At 51.2% G+C, this 22,877-nt stretch overlaps 2 protein-coding genes and 1 non-coding gene across 4 annotated transcripts; 2 read left to right on the top strand and 1 right to left on the bottom strand.

Annotated features, from left to right (window-relative positions):
- The first annotated feature begins 1,976 nt into the window (after positions 1 to 1,976).
- LOC141464701 (endogenous retrovirus group V member 1 Env polyprotein-like) lies at positions 1,977 to 3,742 on the top strand. The gene has a single exon (XM_074147773.1). The coding sequence runs from the start codon at positions 2,233 to 2,235 to the stop codon at positions 3,211 to 3,213; it is 981 nt and encodes a 326-aa protein (XP_074003874.1). The 5' UTR covers positions 1,977 to 2,232; the 3' UTR covers positions 3,214 to 3,742.
- A 2,320-nt stretch (positions 3,743 to 6,062) lies between these two features.
- TRNAE-UUC (transfer RNA glutamic acid (anticodon UUC)) lies at positions 6,063 to 6,134 on the bottom strand. Its single transcript has one exon. It is a non-coding gene; the product is annotated as a tRNA-Glu (tRNA).
- A 258-nt stretch (positions 6,135 to 6,392) lies between these two features.
- Positions 6,393 to 19,760, top strand: LOC141464373 (ras-related GTP-binding protein A). 2 transcript variants are annotated; one of them, XM_074147250.1, is made up of 10 exons: positions 6,393 to 6,567; positions 7,080 to 7,113; positions 9,181 to 9,280; positions 10,200 to 10,266; positions 11,106 to 11,328; positions 13,383 to 13,478; positions 14,172 to 14,294; positions 16,495 to 16,586; positions 18,034 to 18,149; positions 19,202 to 19,760. In XM_074147250.1, the coding sequence occupies exons 2-10, from the start codon at positions 7,087 to 7,089 to the stop codon at positions 19,297 to 19,299; spliced, it is 942 nt and encodes a 313-aa protein (XP_074003351.1). In that variant the 5' UTR covers positions 6,393 to 6,567; positions 7,080 to 7,086; the 3' UTR covers positions 19,300 to 19,760. The 2 variants fall into 2 exon arrangements, with proteins under 2 accessions (XP_074003351.1, XP_074003350.1); XM_074147249.1 differs by lacking the exon at positions 6,393 to 6,567 and adding an exon at positions 6,607 to 6,681 and having other exon boundaries at positions 19,202 to 19,758.
- Positions 19,761 to 22,877: the final 3,117 nt, after the last annotated feature.

The raw sequence follows: 22,877 nt of genomic DNA, 5'->3' as shown, positions 1-22,877 counted from the left end.
GTGAAGGGAGGACACTGGCTCTCACCACAAAGGTTCCTTAAATATCAAGCTGTCCTAGTGGAACAGGATGATGTGGAAATAGTGGTTACTAACATTCATCCAGCATCTTTTCTTAGCGGGGCTACGGGAGAACTGGTATCGCATGACTGCTTGGAAACGATTGAAGCAGTCTACTCTAGCCGACCCGACCTAAAAGAGGAGCTGCTGGAGGATGCTGAAGATTACTGACGGAAGCAGCTTTGTTCGACAGGGCATCCGCAAGGCAGGATACGCAGTAACCACTACAGATCAGGTAACAGAGTCTAAAGCCCTTGCCCCAAACACCTCAGCACAAAAAGTGGAAATAATAGCTCTAACTCAAGCATTGGAACTAGCCAAAGACAGGAAAATTAACATCTGGACAGACTCCAAATACGCTTTTGGGGTAGTCCATGCTCATGGAGCCGTCTGGAAAGAAAGAGGATTCCTCTCTGCCCAAGGGAAACATATAAGACATGCTGAAGAAATTTTCAAACTCCTGGAAGCAGTGCAGGTACCCGAGAAAGTGGCTATTATGCATTGTAAAGCTCATCAGAAAGGGAACACTGCTCAGGAATTGGGCAACGCCATGGCGGACCGTGAAGCCAAAAAGAGAGGCTGAGAAAAGTGATTTAGGGGCACAGTCTTTGGTCCCAGACGGTGAAATACAAATTGATTTTGAACCCAGGTATTCCAAAGAAGATCGGAAACTAATTGAAGACTTAGGTGGGAAAATAGAAAAAGATAGATGGGCAAGGTAAAATACTAATACCATTTGCATTGTTGTGGGCCGTAGTCATGGCAGAGCATAGAAAATCCCATTGGGGAACAGAGGCCCTGTAGAAATATTTGAGCCGGCTTATATTTGCCCGAAACTTGTATACCACTCTCAAGCAAGTAACACAGCAGCGTGAAGTCTGTTTGCAGAATAACCCTAAGACAGGCCCTAAAGCCCAGCCCGGACAAATAGGGAAAGGAAATTATCCAGGGCAGCAGTGGCAAATTGATTTGTCAGAGCTCCCAAGGAAAGGGGGGTTTCGATACCTGTTGGTCTTGACAGATACCTTTTCAGGGTGGCCAGAAGCATTCCCTTGCCGAACCGATAAAGCTAAGGAGGTAACCAAGGTATTATTGCAAGAAATAATACCGAGATTTGGAGTTCCCGCGGTAATCTCATCAGACCGGGGGCCACCCTTTATTGCGAAGGTCGTTCAACAAGTTAGTACGCTTTTAGGAATAGATTGGCCACTACATACCCCGTATAATCCACAATCAAGTGGTCAAGTGGGAAAGATGAACCACCTAATTAAGATGTAAATTGTAAAACTAGGTCAAGGGGCCAGTTTGTCTTGGCCTCAGTCATTGCCTCTGGCACTCCTGAGAATTAGAACTAAGCCCAGAACGAAGGAAGGGCTAAGTTCTTTTGAAATATTGTGTGGGAGACCCTACGTTGTGCAGGCGGGAACATCAACTCAAATCGGGATTAACGGATTATATAATAAGCCTGCAAAAACAGCTTCGGGAAATAGGGAAACTGGTTTTAGGAACTAGAGCCCGAGGTCTCGATGGGCCCGTGCACAGTATCGGGCCTGGTGATTATGTATATGTCACATCTCTTTCAGATTCGCCTTTGGAGCCGAAGTGGGAAGGTCCATTCCAGGTGCTGCTGACCTCTCACACGGCAGTCAAAATTAAAGAACAAGCCTTGTGGCTACATCATACCAGAGTGAAGAAAGCCCCTGAACCACGATGGAAGTCAGCATCAGCTGGACCTCTGAAGCTGCGCATTCAACGAAAGGATGGACATTGATCCTCAGCATCATAGGACTATGGTTAGGAACTGTGGGCGCATGGGATCGGAATTCGTACGTACGAATGACCAAATCAGTAGTAGATAGCTTGAACCTTTCCGACTGTTGGGTGTGCACAGCCCTTCCCAGAGGGAATTTAGAACTTCCCCTCCTTGGAATACCAGTGTCTTATACAAATTGGAGTTGGCCTTATGACAATTTAAATAATTCTACTCTACCTACAGGGGACAATATCGTATGGAACTTGGGGAATAACTGTGCTCCTGAGCAGATTCAAACTTTACTCCCCAATGGTGAGCACCTCTGTTGGGGCCACCGGAGCCCAATACCTCTGAGGGACCACAGAGTTCCGAAATATACCTGCGGGAATAGTAGTGTCTACCCGCTTAAATTTGACCTACAGATGTTGGAAAGGCCATTATTCATAAAGAGAAACAATAATACCGCCCCAAAGGTTGGAAGTTTTAGTTTTAATCTAACTATGGATCTTAATGGAACCATATGTGAACGGGGAAAGACCATCAATGATACCCGTGAGGGGTGTCCACCGGCAGTGACATTAGGATTATGGCTTAATTATTCTTATAGCTGTACTCCTGATGGGCTCTGGTGGCTATGTGGGGATGGGCGTGCTAGGAAATCATTACCCGATTTTTGGGATGGGGTCTGTACTTTAGGGTATGTGATTCCCCAGAATAGAGTATATAATCACTCGCATCCTCCACCAGGAATTGTACGAACACACTGGCGAAAGGTACGTGAGATCCCGACTAATCCCCTTGCGGAAAGGCCGTTGGCTTTCCGTAGTTTTGTAAGACGGTTCTTTCCCCAGTTAGGAGTAAGCGAACTGGAAAAGGCTATAGTAAATCTTTCAGTCACTGTGGAAAAGATTGAAAACCTTACTATGGATGCCATCCAGAAACTGCAAACCGAAGTATCGTCCCTCAGTAAGGTGGTCCTGCAAAACCGTATGGCCTTAGATCTAATCACGGCAAAGGAGGGAGGAGTCTGCCTGATAATCAATCAAAGTTGCTGTTCATATATAAATCAAGAGAAAATAATTGAAACAGACGTATCACGAATTTGGCACCAGTCAAAAGTATTGCATCAAGTATCACAAGATGATGCTTCGTTAGGGTTTTCTAACCCCTGGGAAAGGCTCGCTTCTTGGCTACCTAATCTTACATGGCTTAGACAGCTCTTCGTTGTCGTTATCATGATTATTGTATTAGGATTATTAGTTTGTTGTATGCTACAGTGTGTTATGTGGATGTGTAAACAAACTGGAAACACGTATGAAGAGTGGAAGAAACATAAGTTAAGGCAGAACATTGAAAGTGGCAAGTATTTTGCCAAAACCCTTAACGGGAACGGCATCATATAGCAAGAGAATTTGCAAAGGTGAGAGGAAAGGGGGGACTTGATACGGGAAGAGAAACACTAAGCTGAATATTGTGAGCATAGCAAATGGTTTGGCAGGATACCGAAACGTTGTTGCAGAAGGCTTTGAGGGATAAGAGGGTACACATAGACATGAAACAGGAACTCTCTTGTCTGTAAGAAGTGGCCAGCTGGTGGGAAGCGGGTAATGGCTGGGCTAACTCAGCCTTCTGAGCCAAAGGGGAAAAGTACACGGCGAAGAAGACTATGAGCCTTCCTCCAGAGGACCCTGGCCCACGACCAGCGGATGGCAGTACACATACGGCAAGAGAAGGGGACTTACGATAATGAGTTCCCAGAAATAATTATAACAGTTAGGCCTCTTCCCAGAACTAATTGTAATAACCCAGCCTGTACTAATGAATATGCATGTTTTGTATCATAAATGAACGCTTGCGTTGCGATAGGGTGTGCAGGGTAGGAGGAGCGATCCCCCTTGCACCCAGCGCTGCAATAAACGTACCTGCTTTGTAACTCTCCCTCAGTTGTAAAGTTTGTTCCGCGTCTCAGTTCAGTCGCACCCCTCAGGTGCTCGCAGGAGATGCTGGGAAGGACCTGCAAGTAGAAGGTGAAGGTGACGTCTTTGACTATGTCCACGGAAGCACCAGGACAGGTTGGGGCTGACCTGCTGGAGAGCAGCTCTGAGGAAAAAGACCTGGGAGTCCTGGTGGACAACAGGATGCCCATGAGCCAGCAATGTGCCCTGGGGGCCAAGAAGGCCAATGGCATCCTGGGGTGCATCAGGAAGAGTGTGACCAACAGGTGGAGGGAGGTCATCCTCCCCCTCTGCTCTGCCCTGGGGAGGCCCCATCTGGAGCACTGGGACCAGTTCTGGGCTCCCCAGGTCAAGAAGGACAGGGAACTGCTGGAGAGGGGACAGCAGAGGGCTACAAAGATGATGAGGGGCCTGGAGCATCTCTCTGCTGAGGAAAGGCTGAGGGACTTGGGGCTTTTTATTCTGGAGGAGAGAAAACCAAGGGTGGGTGTCAGGAGGATGGGGCCAGTCTGTTCTCAGTGGTGCCCAGTGACAGGACAAGAGGGAACGGGCACAAACTGGAACATGAGAAGTTCCATCTGAACATGAGGAGGAACTTTCCCGTGAGAGTGGCAGAGCCCTGGAACAGGCTGCTGAGGGAGGTGGTGGAGTCTCTGTCTCTGGAGACATTCAAACCCCCTGGACACGTTCCTGTGGGACCTGCTCTGGGTGGACCTGCTCTGGCAGGGGGTTGGACTGGATGGTCTCCAGGGGTCCCTTCCAACCCCACATCGTTCTGAGATTCTGCGAGAAGAGCCCGCAGAGCAGGAACTGCAGACCCCCTTGGAAGAAAGTATCTTCTTACCTTGTGCTTAGCACAAGTTTTACCAGAGAACAGTGAATCACAGGCTGCTTTTTTTTTACCCCGGGGAGATGGAAGTTTTCCCTTTTAGACAAAATACGTTAAGTTTTGGCAGCTCAGTTTGACAAAGGTGGGTCCTGATCAATGATGACAACTCTGTGGAGTCCCTGATTTATTTAAGTGCAATAACAGCAGTAACGAAGCCAACTAAATAGATGAGGGATGAAGCTATTTCAGTCTTTCTCTTTTTTTTAATGGTAAAGGCATTTAGGCTGCCATCACAGTTAGAATAGTCCAGATATTTCTGGAACTGAGCAAATCTTCCTAGTTTGTTTCCTGTGCTACCACAAAAAATGATGAGAATACTGGTATCTTCGTATTTGTGTGTCTGTACAAACAGCCCTTACTGCTTAATACAAAAACCTGAAAGGAAATAGTGCAGCTAGATCTATTTTGGTGATTTACAGACATAGCAATTGTAAAAGCAAGAGGTTGAAAGTCCAGAGAAGTAGGGTTGCTCGTTCGGTGCTTGCGGATTGTCTCCTGAGGTGGTGCTGTTATTTCTACGCAGGCCCTGAGCTGTAATATTTATAGCTTTAGAGCCTTTTGGATTGTTGAAGTGGAGGTTTTGCCAGTAAAGCTTCTAGCCTTAACAACTCGAGTATTTGAATTCAGTGAAGAATTTCTTCCCCAGATCTCATCTCAATCTCCCCTCTTCCAGTGTCAAACCTTTCCCCCTCCTCCTATGGCTCCCCTCCCTCATCAAGAGTCCCTCCCCAGCTTTCCTGGAGCCCCTTTAGGGACTGAAAGGGGCTCTAAGATCTCCCTGGAGCCTTCTCCAGGCTGAACCCCCCCAACTCTCTCAGCCTGTCCTCACAGCGCAGAGGCTCTATCCTCTCAGTACCTCCGGCCGCCTCAGCCGCCCTGAGGGGGCGCGTGCCGCCCGCCGCGCTTATATAGGGTCGGCTTCCGCGCGCATGCGCAGAGCGGCACGGCAGCGCGCGGGGCTCCCTCCCGCCGCCCGTCCCCCCCCCCCCCCGCGGGCTCTCAGTGGCGGCGCCTGGCTTTGCTGAGGGGGTTTGCTTCATATAGCGCTATCCCTACGCGCTCGTTCATGTATCTACGCGTGTATTTTTACACCTGTATATCTTCAGCAGCCTCCCGCTGCAGTACAGCCCTACCGCGGTGCCCGGGGCGTTAAAACAGTCTGTGTGGCGCGAGCGGCGCTTGTCTCGCCCGCATGAGAGAAAAAAAAGCAGTTAAGCCGTGTTTTTTGGTGAGGCGCTCCCTCCTCCCATGTACCCGAGGCACGGTCTGCAGCGGCGGAGCTTCAGGAGGCTGCCGGGTCTCGAGAAATTTGGCCGAAAAGGTGCTAAAATGGGGTGAGAGAAAGCGAGGGGAGATTGAAGGGAAACGGGAGGCGCTGCCGCCTCCCGGGCGAAAAAAAACACGAAGCTTCCCATACCGGGAGTCGAACCCGGGCCGCCTGGGTGAAAACCAGGAATCCTAACCGCTAGACCATATGGGAGACGCTGAAAACGGCTTGCTCCGCTCGCCCCATAGCTCCGCCTTCCCCCTCCCTCCGCCGCCATAGCGCCCTGCCTGCCAGAGAGGCGCTGCCCACATTCAAGATGGCGGCCGATGCTTCGTCACCTCCCCCTTTGCCCCGCTCCGCATCACATGACGGGAGGAGGGGGGCGCTCGCGGGAGAGGGCGGGGTGGAAGCGCTCACGTGACCGGCGGCGGCCGCCGAGCCCTGGGTCTCGTGAGCGCCGCTGGGGGGGGGGGGCGGGGCAGGGGGTCCCCGGGCGCGGCGAGACCCCGGCGGGGCGGCGGGATCACGCCAGGCCGCGGCTTTGAGGCCTACCCCGGAGCTGGGGCGGGGAGCGGTCCGTCCCGCCGAGCTCCGCCGCCCGCGGGCACTGCCCAGCCGGCCCGGGAGGCGTCTATCGCGGCTAGAGGTAGAGGGGGGCGGCGCTGGCCGAGGCGGGCCCGGTGGGGCTGGGGGAAGGCCGGGGGTGGGGGGCGACCGGAGGCATCGCCCCGGGGTGGGGGACAGGTCTCTGCGTTGCTGGGTGCGGGCTCCGGAGCATCCCGAGGGGACGGGGAAGGGGCTGGGGGTGAGGGCGGCCCTGTGAGCCCTGGGTGCCCGGTGCTGGGAGAGCCCGGAGGGTGTCTCCCGCTGCCTTCCAGCGCTGGCCCTGCTTAGGCCTGCTTCGGCCGTGTAATTAGAGGAGCGTTGATCACCACGGGCGCCTCAGAGGGTTTTCTGGCAGCGGGGGGGGGCTTCTGCTGGAGTTCCCCCCACCGCCTGGAGCAGAAGCTGTCAGGTGCCTGGTGGAGGCCGGGGGGAATTGTGTTGGTGTGGGAGCGCTTCCCCTTTCGCAGGGCGCTTCTGCGGGTGGGATTTGGGTGTGGGAGTGAAGCCCATAACGGAGTGGAGCAATGTAAGAAGATGGTCTTCTCTCCGTAGGTGGGTGATGCCAAGCACAGCCATGAAGAAAAAGGTAAGAACGGAAAGGAGGATCTTTTGCAGTTGGGATTTCCTTCCCCATCTGCGTTTGCTAATGTCGCTGCGTGTCTGCATCCGTACCTCCCTGTCTTCTGTGGCTGTCAGGTGCCTCATAAGGCTCTCGGAGTCAGCAGATCCATCCTTTGCCTAAAGTGCTAGAAATCGATATTGGGTTTGAGTGTGTTCGCTGGCACTGGTGGCGGGGCAGGCTCGCTGCAGAGCCGTCTGCGCTAACGGCTGCCTGAGTGTCTCTGGTGAGTGTTGCAAAACCCTCTGCTCGTTGCTGACCTCCGGCAGCGTGAGGGAAGAGGAATTCTCCAACCTCCTCTGCTGGGACCCAGGGAGACCCTTCTGCTGGGTGACAGAAACTTGTGTGGGGAGCCCATGATCCACTGGGGGCTCCTGGGAGTGTGAAACTTCACACACAGGGAAGGAGTAACCCTTTTACTGAGGATCAGGGGAGGATATTCCAGCAGTAAGCATATCCAAAGCCATCAGGCGGCTGTGTGGAGACTATACGCCTGCCTGTCCGTGGTGTGGTAGGATTGGGTTTCCTGCCTGGACCTACGTGTGGGTGTCTGAGCCCTTTGAAAGGCCTCCGCAGTCTAAAACTTCGGAAGTGGGTTTGCCCATGGGCTGCCTTGGAGCCCTGTTGAGTTTCTGCATGTGCTTCTTCCACAGGCGGTATGAAATACGAGATGTGAATGTTCTCTCTCTCTGCTCTGTGTGTAGCTCAGGGGAGAAGGTGGCATGGCTTTCTGGGGGGTTGCTGCAGAAAGGCTGACCAGCTTCCCTCTCTCAGAAGAAGTCCTCTGAATCACCTTACTGAATCACCAAGGCGTTTTGTCTCTCCTGTTTTGCCCTGAGAGTCTGGCAGCTGTTGCCCTGCAGCTGAGGAGTGAGTCTGGGAGTCAAGGGAGCGCCTTTCCCAGTGCCTGGCACTGGTGTGGGCTGGGCAGGCACTGGGGCCAGTCGCCCTCTCGTTAAACCTATCCTTGATGATCCGTTTTCAGAGCTGTTGCCAAAGGCTGAATTTGACTTTGTAACTGGAACTCCTCTAACAGCTGTGTTTGTGAGCGAGTCTGTGTTGGCTGTCGCTGTTGGGGTTTTTTTTTAATATTTTTATTTTTAGATCACAATGCAGAGCCTTGCCTTGTGTGACTGTCTCCCCCCTTCCCCACCCCCCCGAATCATCTCCTAGTTTTTGGCTGCCAAAGGTGTTACCTCTCCTTTGCCCCGATGATCTGCAAAGAGGACTCTGGAGTCAGGTGTCTCCCCCGCCACGACAGCCTGGTGCACTTCAACGGGACTGTCCCATCTGCTTTTAACTTTTTGCTGGTCTTCTGACTCGTGGAACTTAAAATATAACTCGTATTTCATTCTGTTGGGGAAGAGAAACTGAGTTGTGTTACAAGAAGGAAAAGAGCGAGATTAAGAGAGAAGTAACGGGTGGAGAATCCCAGTGCTGAGTGGGCAAGGGATTGTTTCCAGCCTGGTTTTAAAGGCTTGAGATAAAGCTGTTCTTTTGTTTTGGCAAAGTCCTTTGCTGTCATCAAAACCATCACACCTTCACCTGTGGTGCCAGGCCTTTGGAAGCCGTGCGGGTGCCAGGGGAGGCTTCGGGAGCAGCTCCTGCTCTTCCCTGAGTGCTGGTTGTGAGCTCCAGAGTCCTCTGCCAGCATGGGTTGGGAAGAGGGGGTTTGGTGGTTCCTGCGTGGCCAGCAGCTGGTTGAAGGACCAGGAATGCGGTGCCTGGAAGGGCAGAGGTGCCTGGGAAGGTGGGAGGCGTCATTCAGTAATGTGAACAAGGTGGAAAGGTTTTTGGTCTGACCCCCATTCGGTGACCACGTGTAGAAAGGAGGTGAGGACGTCTGTCTCCTGCTTTCCCAGCCGTCGTTCTCTTCTTTGCCTCTCTCTTCTGATGCGTTCACATCTCGAGTGTGTTTGTTCTGTGTTTGGGTGGCTTCGGCAGCAAGATGTTAACCCAGAGAGAGCCGTGGAGGACTTGCTGTTCTGTGGTAGTAGCTAATTCTTCAGTTCTTTTTTTTTTTTTTCTTCCCAGGTGCTGCTGATGGGTAAAAGTGGGTCTGGGAAGACCAGCATGAGGTCCATTATCTTTGCAAACTACATCGCCAGGGACACGCGGCGCCTGGGTGCCACAAGTAAGGCTCCTCTCGTTTGAACTGCGAATTCTCAGGGCTCAAACCCCCTTCATTAAAGGGGTGAGGCTGTTCCCTCCAGCAATCCCTGCCTCTCCTCCTCTCTGGGGTGGGTGGCTGGCTGGCTGTGGGTCCTCCCAGCTGCCACACCTCACAGGAAACTTCCCTCCTGAGTTCAGCTGAGGGCAGGTAGGAACCTGGAGTGGAAGGGAAGGCAACACTGGGTTCAGTTTTGCTGCTTTATTGTTGAACTTTTATCTTTAACTCTTTTTATTTTGATCAGGAAGCAGCTTTTGCTGCAGCTCCACCAGTTACTGGAGTGTTGAGAGCCTCCTCGTAGTCCTCCTCAGTGGGCAGGCTTTCCTGCTCTTGGCCAGCTGAGCACTGGTTTTGGCAGGATGACACATCAGGCTTCATTCATGTCTTCTGCCTCTTTTTTTTTTTATTATTATTCCCCTGCTCTGAAAAAGCAATAAATGATTCCTCTGAAACAGGGGTATGGATTGTCAGGATCTAACGCTCCTGGTTGGGAAGCAGGAGGAAGAGGACTTAGTGTCAGGGATCAGTGGACGTTTCCTCTTTGCTGTAAACTTGGCCTCTTCATAAAGTTTACGGTCTTTGTGTTACCGCCTTATTTCTGAGGCCTTGCAGAGTGTGCTGGAACGAAAGTCATTCTTAAAATATCACAAAGATCAGAGAACATGTTGTTAAAGGGGAACCACCTGTTGGGCTTCTCAGGAGAATAGAGTCCTGGGTAGAGAGTAGGAAGGCTTGAATTCATCTGGGAACTCTCTTTTTCTGTAGCACCTTCAGCTACTGATTTACGGGCTTTTATGAATTGTGGGTGGTTTTGGCTGCCCGAGGAGGTAGCTCTGATCTGGGCGGGTGGTACAGCCAATAAACTCCTGCTGTCTCTTTCCAGTTGATGTGGAGCACTCCCATGTCAGATTTCTAGGAAACCTGGTATTAAACCTGTGGGACTGCGGAGGGTAGGTACTGCTGCTGCTTTTGCTTTCGGAACGGTTGGGGGTTGTTAGCTCTGGGGAACGGTGTAACAAACAGCAGCCCTCCTGCCCCGGAGGGATGAGTGTGCTGCTGGTGTTTGAAGGGAACAGAGCGCGTGTGGAGGTGGGTGGAAGAGGTTGGCATGATTACGCCATCTCTTGAGTTTTCCCTACATAAAAGGAGCCGGGCGTAGGTCCACCCTTCCCTTGCTGGCTGCTTCCTTCTGCTGGCACAAAGCCCGAACCCTTCACCTGGACTTTCTCCTGAGGTGACAGGAGAGGATGCTGGTTCCAGCTTGATCCGAAAGGGGTGCATGCTGTGAAGGGACGCTGGAGGCTGACTGTGATCCTGTGCCTCCTGGAAGCTGCTTTTTGAAGAGCGCTGCCCCGCTGACAGAGCTTCATGAGCTCTAGTGGCCTCATGCCTTGTCTGAGCCATATTCAGCAAAAAGTTAAATCCAGTAAGAAGAGGCCGTGCTGATGGTTTTGGTTATATTTTAGCTTCTGCTGCTGTGGCTTTTTTATACGCAACTCTCCAAAAGCCAGTCTGGGTCCAGACGTAACGTAGCTCCATTTGCTCTGACAGGAGGGAAGCTTCAGCTTCCTGGGAGCCTGCTGAGCTCTTCAGGAGCATCCAACCTGGCTTGGAAATGCTTAGGGAGCTTTATGGGGAATACAGGCACCTGTGGGGCACTTGTCTGGACTCCTCTGATGGGGTCTGTAGCCCAAACCTTGCCTTTCTTGCAGGAGGTATTTTACAGGTAGTACCTTTCCCACCTGCTCTAAGGGGAGTCTCTTTACTTTGTTGCTCTGCTCCTTCTCAGACAGGACACCTTTATGGAGAACTACTTCACCAGTCAGCGGGACAACATCTTCCGCAACGTAGAAGTCCTCATCTACGTCTTTGATGTAGAGAGCCGGGAACTGGAGAAGGACATGCACTACTACCAGTCGTGCTTAGAGGCCATCCTTCAGAACTCTCCCGATGCCAAGATCTTTTGTCTAGTGCACAAGATGGACTTGGTGCAGGAGGATCAGCGGGATTTGGTAAGAGGCTGATAGTTGCCATAGAAATGCTTTCAAATAGAAATGCTTTCAAATTTGACTGTGCTGATGCGTTGCGGTTTCATACTTCAAGTGCAGCCCCGTCAGCGCTGCTCCTGGAAGGGTTCCTCAGATACTAAGATCTGTCAAAGCCCTCTAAGCTTTTTCTGCTTTTTCTAGATTGTATGGCATCGCTATCTCTTGCCTATAATCTAGTGGAAAACAGAACTCATGATTTTTAGTGACAACTGCTCAAAGCCTTTTCTTGTATAGCACTGATTCTAGTACTTTCACCAGACCTTGGCTCCAGGAGGGAGGTAGAACTGGAGAAATCCAACAACCTTAGATTCCCTGCTCACCACTGGGATGACTTTGCGGATGGTGATGGTGACAGTGCCAGTTGGTTTCTCTTTAGCTGGTGCTCTCAGTCCAAAAACATAACCAAAATAAAAAAGAGGTGAATCTTTCCCAGTTACCTAGAGGGTGGTTTGTATCGCTTGATTCTGTTCTCTGTCAGTTTGGCCTTCCTGCCCAGACATCACCTCGTAGACACTCCTCTGCCCCAGCAAAGGCTGGGCATCAACCTTTTGGAGATATTTGGCATTTTCTGTTCTTTTCGGGGCTTTTGAAAGTTGCAGGGAGCTTGGAAGATATTGAGTTCCTACCAGCCTTGCATTTTCACCTTGGACTGAAGAGCAACCAACTGCCGATACCAAAACCAAGCTCAGCTTTGTGGGTTAGACCAGCACATCCCTGGCTGCTTGGCCACTCCCTGGCTGGCAGCGAGTTTGGAGGCCCCTTTAGGCTGTTGGCTTTTGTCTGAAGTAAGAACTTATTAAACTTTCTTCTGATTCCTGGTGAGTACGTTCCCGGGCAGCTGCAGAGGAGGCTGTGGGAGGTGCGGTGGCTGAAACCGCCCTGACCTCCCTGCACAGACAGACTTCTTCCACGGAACAGCTTGGCTTCAGATCGCTCGTGCTGCCTGAGCGTGGTGATCCTCCTCTTCCAGCTTGAGTTCTGCCCTCCTTGGTGCAGAATTACCCCAAAGAGCTTGTTCCTAGGGTTGATTCGAGGAGCTTTTCCTCACTTCCATCTGCCTTCCCTCCAGGCTGAAGGTTGAGTCTATAAAGCCTTCTCGGTGCTGTCCTGTCCAGGTTTGTTCTGGGACTGGTGGGCGAGCGCTGGTTTTACATGGTTGTGCAGACTCTAGCGAGGCCCTGAAGCGAGGGGTAGACAGAAGAGGGGCCTTACTTCAGGTGTGCTTTCAATGTGTGTCACTGCACACCCATCGAGGTCTGTTTTAAGGTATCTGCTTCTTGAGGAACATGCAAACTCTGGGCCAAATCACTGTTTCTGTAAATCTCACTGTAGCCTTTGGTATCCCAGGACCCAAGTGGTAAGTGTTGGCCTACGCAGCATTTCACGGGGATCGGTTAATGTTCCTAAGTGTTCCTAGAAATGTCTTAGGCTGAGGAGAAGGTGGTCATCGTGTCTTCTCCTGCAGAGGCACATTGCTGTCGGTGCTGCTGCTTTTTTAGCTCTTGTCTAGGACCCTGGCAGGAGGCTGGCTGGTCTCTGCCATTCCCCCACTCCCCTTTTTTTGTAACCATAACTTTTAAGGGCAGAGTATGGTGTGAGAAGAGAAGACTGTGAGTACAAGCCTCGGAGCTGCTCGTATTGATGAACCTCAGGTGCACTCTCTCTGTCCTGCTCTCAGTGACAGAACGTTTGCCTGTGACTTGTCAAAATGTAGGTCCCTGGAGATGCTCAGGGGTATCCGCTTCCATCCCCGCTCCCCAACACCCGCAATTATTTCAGCTCTGAGCCCCAGTCAGATCTACTGCAAGGCAGCCATGGTCTGCCTGGCCCTTCTTCTCCCGTGGAAGGGGTTTGTGCTGGCCTAGCCTGTCCTGCTTTGCTGTTGTCTCTTCTCCAGAACTGTAGGTGCTGGAGGTTTGTTTGAAGTGCGTTCTGTAAATGCCACACAGCAACCACACCAAAGGCAGGGATAGTTACACTCAGCTGCTCATCTTTTTTTTTTTTTTATTATTTCCCAGATTTTTAAAGAGCGTGAGGAAGACTTGAAGCGCCTTTCCCGTCCCTTGGAATGTGTTTGTTTTAGAACTTCCATCTGGGATGAAACACTTTACAAGGTTTGTGTGGCTTCCTCTCCTCTCCTCGAAAACAAGAACATGAGGGAGTCGAGTGGTTAATTGCTACCGGTTTGTTAGTGACTGGCCTTTTCTAGTTCTGCAGCAGCTCCTTCTGGAGACTGGCTGTTGTAAATGGCATCGGAGCATACTGGTTCTAATTAGAAAAAGTAAAAGCCCTCCACATGTTGGGATCATGGTGTCAGTCTGTTAACACTGCTTAAACGCTTTGCCTGGCTACTTTAGAAAGAGCTTCTGCATCTTTTAGTCATGTTTATCCAGCGTGGAATTGTTTCCCGTGTTTCTCTGCAGCACTGATAAAAGGCGAGCATTTACCCTCCCGGGAATTTGCTTTAGTTTCAGGAGGGAATGGTTTTTTTTTGCTGTCACTCTGCACTGCAGCGTCAGAGTCTTCCAGGTGTGGGAGCAGTGAGTGCTCTCTGGCTACACCGGAAGCAAATTAGGATGATTTAAGCCTGTTTAATGATACTCTAGTTTCTCTGTGACTGATGTGGGGTCTGGGATACCACTGGTTGTCTCCACTGTAGTAGAGATACCTGGACACGGAGGTGGGAGAAGCTTCTCGGCCTCGCCTGGGCTGTCAACACCCAGCACTGCAAATAATCAGTTTTTGAGCATGTTTCGTAACAAGAAGTGCTAATGCAGCCCTTACGTTGTGTTTTTCTTTACTGACAGGCTTGGTCCAGTATAGTCTATCAGCTGATCCCCAATGTCCAGCAGCTGGAAATGAACCTGAGGAACTTTGCTCAGATCATCGAGGCAGACGAAGTGCTGCTGTTCGAGAGAGCCACTTTCCTGGTGAATACAGCGGTTCTGCCCTTTGGGTTCCTCTGCCCAGCCTAGGACCGAGTTCCCGGGATGGAAAGTGCCCAGAGAGAGGTGGCGGTAGCCCAGAGAGAGGTGGCGGTAGCCCAGAGAGAGGTGGCGGAAGGTGTCGATCCAGGCCTTGCGATACTGAAAGTAGCTGACGTGACTCCGTGGCCCACAGGACCTTCCCAAAATTTCCACTTCTAGCAGTTGAACTGAGGGCTTTGGTCGGTATTTCCCTCTTCCAAGCCGTGAGAGGGTTTCATATCCCCATTCTCTTGTCAGCTGTGGGACTTTTTTTTGAGAATTCCTTCCTGCACAGGGCAAGAACCTTCTTTAGCTTCAAATAAGCCTTTTCAGTTCCTCCTGCCCTGGCATTTTAACTTGTCTTGATATTATTTTTTTATTTTATTTTTTTCTCTGATGCTCTATAAACCCAGAGTATGGACAGGGGCTCACAAGCGATTGGATTGCAATGGCTTTTGAAGTTACCGGCTCCACAGTAACTCTGCTTCCAGTCTGTTGTCTCTGAAGGTAAAACGTATTGATTAAAGCCGCCGGTGCTGCGTGTCTGTCCATACTCTCGGTTTCTGGATTGGTCTCGTCAGACTTTGCACCAAAACTCCTCCTGACCTGAAAGAAGGATTTTTTGACTTTTTTTCGGTGCTTTCCTTCAGGGCCAGGTGTCCGATTCTGAAATGAGGGAGGGAAGGTGGAAAGGGAGCCATTACTTTTCTCACTTCTTAAACTCTCAGAAGGAAAGACCTGCCATTTCTGGCAAGTTCTGCTTTTTGACCTTTTGTAGAGAATAAATAGTTCCACCGTAGCTGTATGTAACATTGTAAGTATATATATATATATTTTTTTTTAATGAAAAAGAACAATCTTTGCTACAAAAATTCTCTGCTTATTTTCAGTGTAATGGTGACTGTTTAAAGGACTCTTTCTTCTTGCTTTACTCATATTTAAACTTCCCCCAGGACTCCTTTCTCCTGAGGTGAAATCTTACTCTGAAATTGTATTCAAATGACAGTAACAGAAAAAAAACCTCATCTGGAAAGTTAAGGACTGAACTTGCATACAATGAAGGCTTTGGTATGAGTGTAATCCTTGAATCTGGCTAAACCTGTATGTGTGTGAATAATCGGGCAGGTTTAAAAAGTAGGAAGCACATGATGGTCTTTTTAAGGTGCTCAAGGAAAAAAAAAAAAAAGAAAAGAAAACAACCCAAAAAACTTAGTTCTCACAAGTCTGTTAAATGTGACTCCACAGGTAGAAAAGAGTTTCACATCCTCGCACAAGGTTGTCTGACGCTTCCAGCACCTGGTTTCGTGATTCTTAAGAGCTTAAAGGAGGTGGCACAAGGTTTTTAAAATACTCCTTTTTGGTTTTTTGTGGGAAAAAGGTGATGTAAGTATTAGATTGTGTGCCATTCCCCCAGTAAATGCAGTTCTGGCCCGTTAGCTGATGTGGCTGAAGAATAAAGATCTGTAGGTTACCAGCCTTGTGGAGATGGAGCTGTGGATACCCTGCAAGTGTTCCTAAAGGCTTTGGATCCTGGGAATCTTTGCAGCCAGGCGCTGAGGTCTGGGGGTTGCTGTTGGATGGGAAGAAGAGGAGGGGAACTGCTCTGAGCACAGGCGGCTCAGTTCCTTGATGGAGAGAGAACTCCCTGGGAAACCAGCTGGTTCTGCTTTCCTTAGGGAGGAAGGGGCTCGCTCCGGCTCCGAGAGCGGCGCTGGGCATCTTGCCTGCTGCAGGGTGGGGAATTTCTCCCGTTTAGTCCTTGAGAAACTGCAGCAGGAGAGACTTGGGAAGGAAAAGCCATTCCAGCATTTGTCAAGTGTCTGGTTCCCCAACCTGTTTTCCCCTCTCCTTGCACTTTCTTTTCCTTGGAATTGAATTGCTGGGAAGTTGGAGTATTCAGACTTCAAGTGGACAATAGTATCTCTTGCATATCTCGCATACCTGCCTCTGCGTTGGGAAAGGCTTCCTGGTGACTGTATTACCCTTGTTTTACCCTGAAAGCACCACAAATGTTTTTGCAAATAGTTTCCGAGATTCAATCAGCAAAAGGAAAAGGGAATCCCTGTCCCGGTTCCCACCCCTTTCCCAGAATTGCTGTTGAGCCTGAGAAACCTGTGCTGAAATCAATTCCTGACTCCCTCTACCCTCTCTTTCCGCCTTCCAGGTCATTTCTCACTATCAATGCAAAGAACAGCGGGACGTCCACAGATTTGAGAAAATCAGCAACATTATTAAACAATTCAAGCTAAGTTGCAGGTGAGTTGGTTTAATTATTGGGTAGGGAAGATGCCCCAGCAGGTATTTCGGCTCCATCCAGAAGCAGGAGGGCTCTCCACATTAATACTCGTTCCCCGACTCCTCAGGGAGCTGAGTTGCCGAAGTTAAACTGCTCCGTGTTTAAACACAACTGAGTTAATTGTTATATTTTGTAACTTCCTCCTTTGCTGATGGTTTGTTTTGAAACAACCATTTTCTCCTGGGCAAGGTAGGGAAGCTCCAGGACTGAGCCGATAAATTAGTGAGAGGAAGGAGGAAGAGATTTGCAGACACCCTCTCTACTCTGCACTGGTGAGGCCACAACTGGAATACTGTGTCCAGTTCTGGGCTCCCCAGTTCAAGAGAGACAGGGAACTACTGGAGAGAGTCCAGCGTAGGGCAACTAAGATGATGGAGGGATTGGAGCATCTCCCTGATGAGGAAAGGCTGAGAGAGCTGGGGCTCTTTAGCCTGGAGAAGAGGAGGCTGAGGGGAGACCTTATCAATGCTTGTAAGTATCTAAAGGGTGGGTTGAAGGAGGATGGAGCCGGACTCTTCTCAGTGGTTCCCAGTGACAGGACGAGGGGCAACGGGCACAAGCTGGAACATGGGAAGTTCCATTCAAATACGAGGAAGAATTTCTTTCCGGTGAGGGTGGCAGAGCCCTGGAACAGGCTGCCCAGGGAGGGTGTGGAGTCCCCTTCTCTGGAGATCTTCAAGCCCTGCCTGGATGCAGCCCTGAGTGATGTGCCCTGGGCAACCCTGCTTTGGCAGGGGAGTTGGACTGGATGATCTCTAGAGGTGCCTTCCACACCTGACAATTCCGTGACACTATTTGTCAATATTTCCCATGGAAGAGTGGGAAGCTGGCTTTGGAGGTGCTCGGCTTTTGAACGGGCTCCAGGGTCCGCAGCCCCTCGGTGATACCTGAGTCCTGAGCAGGATGGAGAAGTGCCTGCCTGGTTTTACAGAACTGACTCCAGATATTTTGGGTTTATACTCATTTCTCCTGGTTATCCACAAATAACTGTCCTTCCGAGTGGCTGAGCTGTTCCATCTGTGGGACAAGTGACACTGACTGGGCGCAGGCTCCAGCAGTCGGTGGGGTTGTATGTCTGGAGTAACCGTCTGGAGTTACCGTCACCATTCAACGCGTAGATGGGTTTATATTGTTCTCATTTAGCCTAAAGCTAAAGAGGTTTTTTTTTTTCCTTTAAAAAAAAAAAAAAAAACAAAACACACAAAACCCAAACAACCAAACTTGTGGTGGCACCTGGTGGCGTTTGCCAAGTGGGGGATTCAAACACTTCTTTGTCACCAACAACTCGGATAATGGGATGTTGCCTCTTGTGGGCACAAAAGCTGTTTGAGCGACGTTACAATAATATTCCATTTACTCCTTTTTTTTTTTTTTTCCCCTTCTTTCCTTTTCTCCCCCCCCTCACAGTAAGCTGGCAGCTTCTTTCCAGAGCATGGAGGTCAGGAACTCTAACTTTGCTGCTTTCATTGACATCTTTACATCAAATACATACGTGATGGTGGTTATGTCAGACCCTTCCATACGTAAGTCGAAGCCGAGATAAACCTCTGGCCTGTTTTTCTTTGCGGGGACAAAAAAAAAAAAAAGCCGGATAAGTCTCGTTTAAACCGTGTTTTCTCTTAGAAAATGCTAAAGCGATAAAAGTGATTGTGATTCAAAGCTAGAAGGGGATCCGCCGTCCCGCTGGGTTGCCCCGTCTGGGCAGAGGGAGGGGGAAGAAGGTTAAAAAGTGACTTTTTGGAAGGCGAGAGCCGAGCTGGTTGTGGCTGCCGGGTGGAGGATCGCGGCAGCAGTGGGGAACCGCTCTCGCAGATGTGACCTGATTTAGCAGGTCGCCTCTAATAACCTATTTTGGGCTGGGCTGATCTGGCAGCCCCGGTGATTTTTTTTTTTTTTTTTAATTTTTTTTTTTTTTTTCCGAGAGGAAGCAGAGATGGATCGTAGCTGAGTTGGTTTGTTTTTTTTTTTTCGCTCTTGCCGCCTGGACTGTCTTGGTGGGCAAAGGCTCTAATTATAGAAGCATCTATTTATCTTAAAGAAGCCACTGCAGGCAGCGGCCGTGTGACTGTTTAACTGTTTCCACAACTGAAACTGCTCCTCTGGGGATTTGAGGTGCTTCGTTCAGAGACACTGTCCGGGACAGCCTCACGGCTCACAGCGTTGGTGGTTCCTCCTCCTCCTTTTGGGAATTTTACTGAATTAGGGCAAACTTCTGTAAGCCCTGTGGCTGAATTAGCAGCTGTGATATTGTCGTGCTCCAGGAGCAGCAGATGAGCGGCCGGGGTGACTCGGGAAGCTCTCCCCGGGAGCAAACTGTTTGTCCCTGGCTCGCTCAGACCCTTCCTGGATGATCCACAAACATCCCAGCCCTCCCAGTGTTAAATTTTGCCCAGCTGGGGAGCGGGGTGTGTGTGTGTGTGTGTGTGTGTGTGTGTGTGAAATTAGAGAGCTTGCTGATGGGGGAGGTTGCTTTTAGGCAGCGCGTTAACTCCTGAGGACTCGGTTACTCACATCCCTTTTAATTTTATTTATTTATTTATTTTTTATCTCCCGGGTCCCTTTTTTTCCGTCCCAGCTTCTGCGGCGACGCTGATCAACATCCGCAACGCCAGAAAACACTTCGAGAAGCTGGAGAGAGTGGACGGACCAAAGCACAGCCTGCTCATGCGCTGAACCTCGGCCGAGGCGCCGCGGGGCTTTTCGGGGGGAGAAAAAATGAATTGGAACTACTTATTTTTTAGGAGAATCTAACAATGTCGGTGTCTTTGTTGGGCTTTGAAATGAGTGTGTGCTGCTTTATTTTTTCTCCTTTTAACGTTGGACACTAGTCACTTGGGAGGATGTCTCGGATCCACTGCGGACCTTCAGAAGGGACTTCCCTGGCGGAGGTGGGGTTGGGGAGGAGCAAGGACAGGTGACGTGCGCGTGGTCTCGTGCTCCTTGGTTGTGGTGGTGGCACGTGGCACCGCCGTGTTGGATGTTCTGCTGCCGGGTGACGGCATATAAAGTCACAGGTATTGGAATATTTACTGTTTTATTGGTTGGTTGCTTAGAATATGTTTATAAATTTCTCCTTGTCTTCAGTCATGAGAATAAATTTTTGCTACCAGGGATTTCGGATCCTAGAGCTTTGGAAAGTGGGTTTTCTTTCTCCTAAAGCCCAGGACAGGGTTGGCCAGCGGGCGTGTAACAGCCGCGTTTCTCCCTGCGTGTTATCGGGGAGGTGTTGACTGAAGGATGTTCCAGAGTTTCATTAAGATAATCTGGGTTTTTTCCCCACGCGGAGGCAAAATTCCCTGGGCAGGTGAAGCGCTCAGGCTGGCATCCGCCTCTTGATGCTCACCAGAGCGATGGGAAGAGCTCAGTAAATAAAAGGGGTGGAAGATCCCAGTTGATCATAACATCATGGAATGGTTTGGGTGGGAAGGGACCCTAAGGCCCCCCCAGTGCCACCCCCTGCCCTGGGCAGGGACACCTCCCACCACACCAGGTTGCTCAAAGTCCCGTCCAACCTGGCCTTGAACCCCTCCAGGGATGGGGCAGCCACAGCTTCTCTGGGCAACCTGGTGGAGCAGCGGGATGGTCCTGGGGAGGCAGGAGGGGCTGGGGTGGGCATGGAGGAGCCCTGGGCCGTGGTCGCCGTGAGCTGCATGAGCTGTGTTCACCACCAGCCAGGTGGATGGTGTTTGGCACCCACGTTAGTTGACGTTACTGTCTGTTTTTTAATGAATTTTGTTGGTGTGCGTTCCCATTTAACACGGGAACAACCGGAGCGCTGTGAGTGAGGGGGGTCTCTGGCTTCCTGGCTGGCAGCTGACGCTTCTCAACATCCTTTTTCCTTTTTTCTCTCTTCCTGCCTCAAATGACTCTATAACAAGGTGTGGTGACTGAGCCCAGCCCTTTGTATTCTCAAAATCAACGTTTTTCCCCCCGTGTCGCTGCCCACACACGTATCGGGGAGGCGGGGGGGGAGGACATGCGAGAGGGTGAGTGTTGTGTGAGAATGTGGAGCTGAAGGGCACGTCTGGGCTGGAGAGCTGAGGGTGGGCTCCGCACAAGGTCCTCTATCCATCCTGGGTCTGCAGGGTATGAAACACCTGGTCTCGCACCTCCTACACAGCAGATGAGTCGGTGCTTGCTCAGGCTGGGGGCGTGTTCCATGAGGAACTTCAAGTCAGCATCCCCGGGGGAGAGGAACCAGCAGAGATGCCCATTAACAGTTCAGGTGCCAGAGTTGCTGGAGAAGTTGTGGATGCTCTGGAGATGCGGCAGAGGGTTTCTGATCATCTTCGGTGCCTGCGGGAGTGGAATATGGTGCCCATCCTGGAATGGGAACAGCAAATCTCTTCTAGGGTCGTTTTTCCCTGATGTTGGGCTGGAGCAAACTCTGGACAGAGTGGTGGGAACGGACCATCTCCCTGCAGAGTCAAAGCTATTTGCATAAGCAGCTGGGGCCAGGTGGACCTCAAGATGCCAACAGTGGTGGATCAGGCTCGTTGAGGATCTCAAGATGCCAACGGTGGTGGATCAGGCTCATTGAGGACCTCAAGATGCCATTGGTGGTGGATGAGGCTCATGGTGGAGGAGAAGTGAGATGGTGCATTGCCAAGGTTCTGTGGGTTTTGCTTTGTGGAATCTATGGTCGCATCCGTGATTGACCTTGAGAGTGCGGCGATAAAGCACCGGCTTTTAAAATTCCCAAATTTTAACTATTTTGGCAGAAATGCTCTGGGATAATGGTTTGCTTCGATTTGCTGGTTTTTTTCCCCAAAAAATGTTTCAGGCCAAACAACGCAACTTTTTAAAACGAAGGACGAAGGTGAGGACAAAGCTTGACGAAGATTCTCGGTGGCTTTTTTTAGTAATTCAGAAACTTTTGCGTAAAACTGAAATTTGGTAGGAAATGACTTCGATAATAGCTCTAGATCACTTGCTCCTCACGTTTAAATATTTTTTTCCTACTTTTACTCATAAACTGCCTTCAGAAACGCAAAATTGGTGAATGACCAGCAGGACTTGGTCAATGTTGATGGCCAAGATTCCATGAAAATCCATCCTGGAACATACGCTGATCCCAGCACCCGCTAAACCTGGGAAGAACCAAACCCCTGAGGTCAGATGGGTGATCACCCGCGATTTATAAGAATTAAGACTTTTTTGGGGGGTATTGGGTTTTTTTTGTTTTGTTTTGGTGGCGGTGGCCGTCCCCATGGACCTGGGTTCAATCTTGATGCTGGTGGGGTTGGACCTTCTCCTTGGGGAAGACAAGGGACCCCTGGAGCAGGGACAGGGGTGGGCCCTTTCGGGTGGGGGGGGCAGCTGAGAAAAAGGGTCAATTCTGTAAATAAATGGGGGGGGTTATTTACTGGGGGCAGAGCTGCTGGAAGAGGCACTGATGCTGTGGGGCCTGCCCGAGCCCCCCCCCGAGCTGCAGAGCCCCCCCCCGAGCTGCAGAGCCCCCCACCCCCAGCTTCACCCCCCACCCCCGGGGGTCCTTCTCTGACCCCTGAAGTCATCCTCTGTCTTCTTTTGGGGTGTTCCCTGGCATTTCAGGGCTTGCGGCTCAGTGATAGTGGGGTGGGGATCTGTGGGGTTTTTTTTGGGGGGGGGTCAGGGGGTGGTTGCCCCCACCCTGGCTGGGCCCAGGGTGCTGCGGGGGTGGTGGTGGGGAGAATCGGCCAGCCCAGCGTGGCAGGCTGCAGCTGAGCACTGGCAAACTCAGCACAGGCACCGTCCCCCATGGGGATCCCCCCGAGGCTGGAACCCACCTCGGCAAGAGCTGAGGGCCCCCCCCCCCCAAATTTTTGGGGGGGTTATGTGGGTGGTGGGGCAGGCAGGGGGGCAGGTAGTACCCCCCCCCCCGTGGGAATTTCCCTTTGGGGCACCCATGGGTGCTTGGCCCCAGGGTTTTGGGGGTGCTCCCGTGCCCCTGTGGGGTGGGGGGAGCGTGGGTGCGGGGGGGGGGAGGGCACGCTCCCTCTCCCCGTCACCCGTGGGTGGGGGGAGACACGGCCCCCAGATGTGCCAGCCATCGCTGACATGAGTTCGCCAGGCCTCAGCCCCTCCTGCACCATGGCCTTCCCCCTCTAAAATTTGGGGTGGGGTGGGGGGGGGCCCTAAGTGGAAGGGTGTGGGCGGATGGGAGGCCCCCCCCCCCCCTCCCCAAATCCTGTATCTGTTTCCATGGCAACGCCGGATGCGCGGGGAGCCGCCCATTGGCTGCCGGTGATGTCACCGCAGGGCGGGGCACC

Source organism: Numenius arquata, chromosome 5 (genome assembly GCF_964106895.1).
Source record: "Numenius arquata chromosome 5, bNumArq3.hap1.1, whole genome shotgun sequence".
NCBI classification, from domain to species: Eukaryota; Metazoa; Chordata; class Aves; order Charadriiformes; family Scolopacidae; genus Numenius; species Numenius arquata.
Note: the sequence above shows the minus strand (reverse complement) of the source record. Positions and strands in the feature narration are given on the sequence as shown.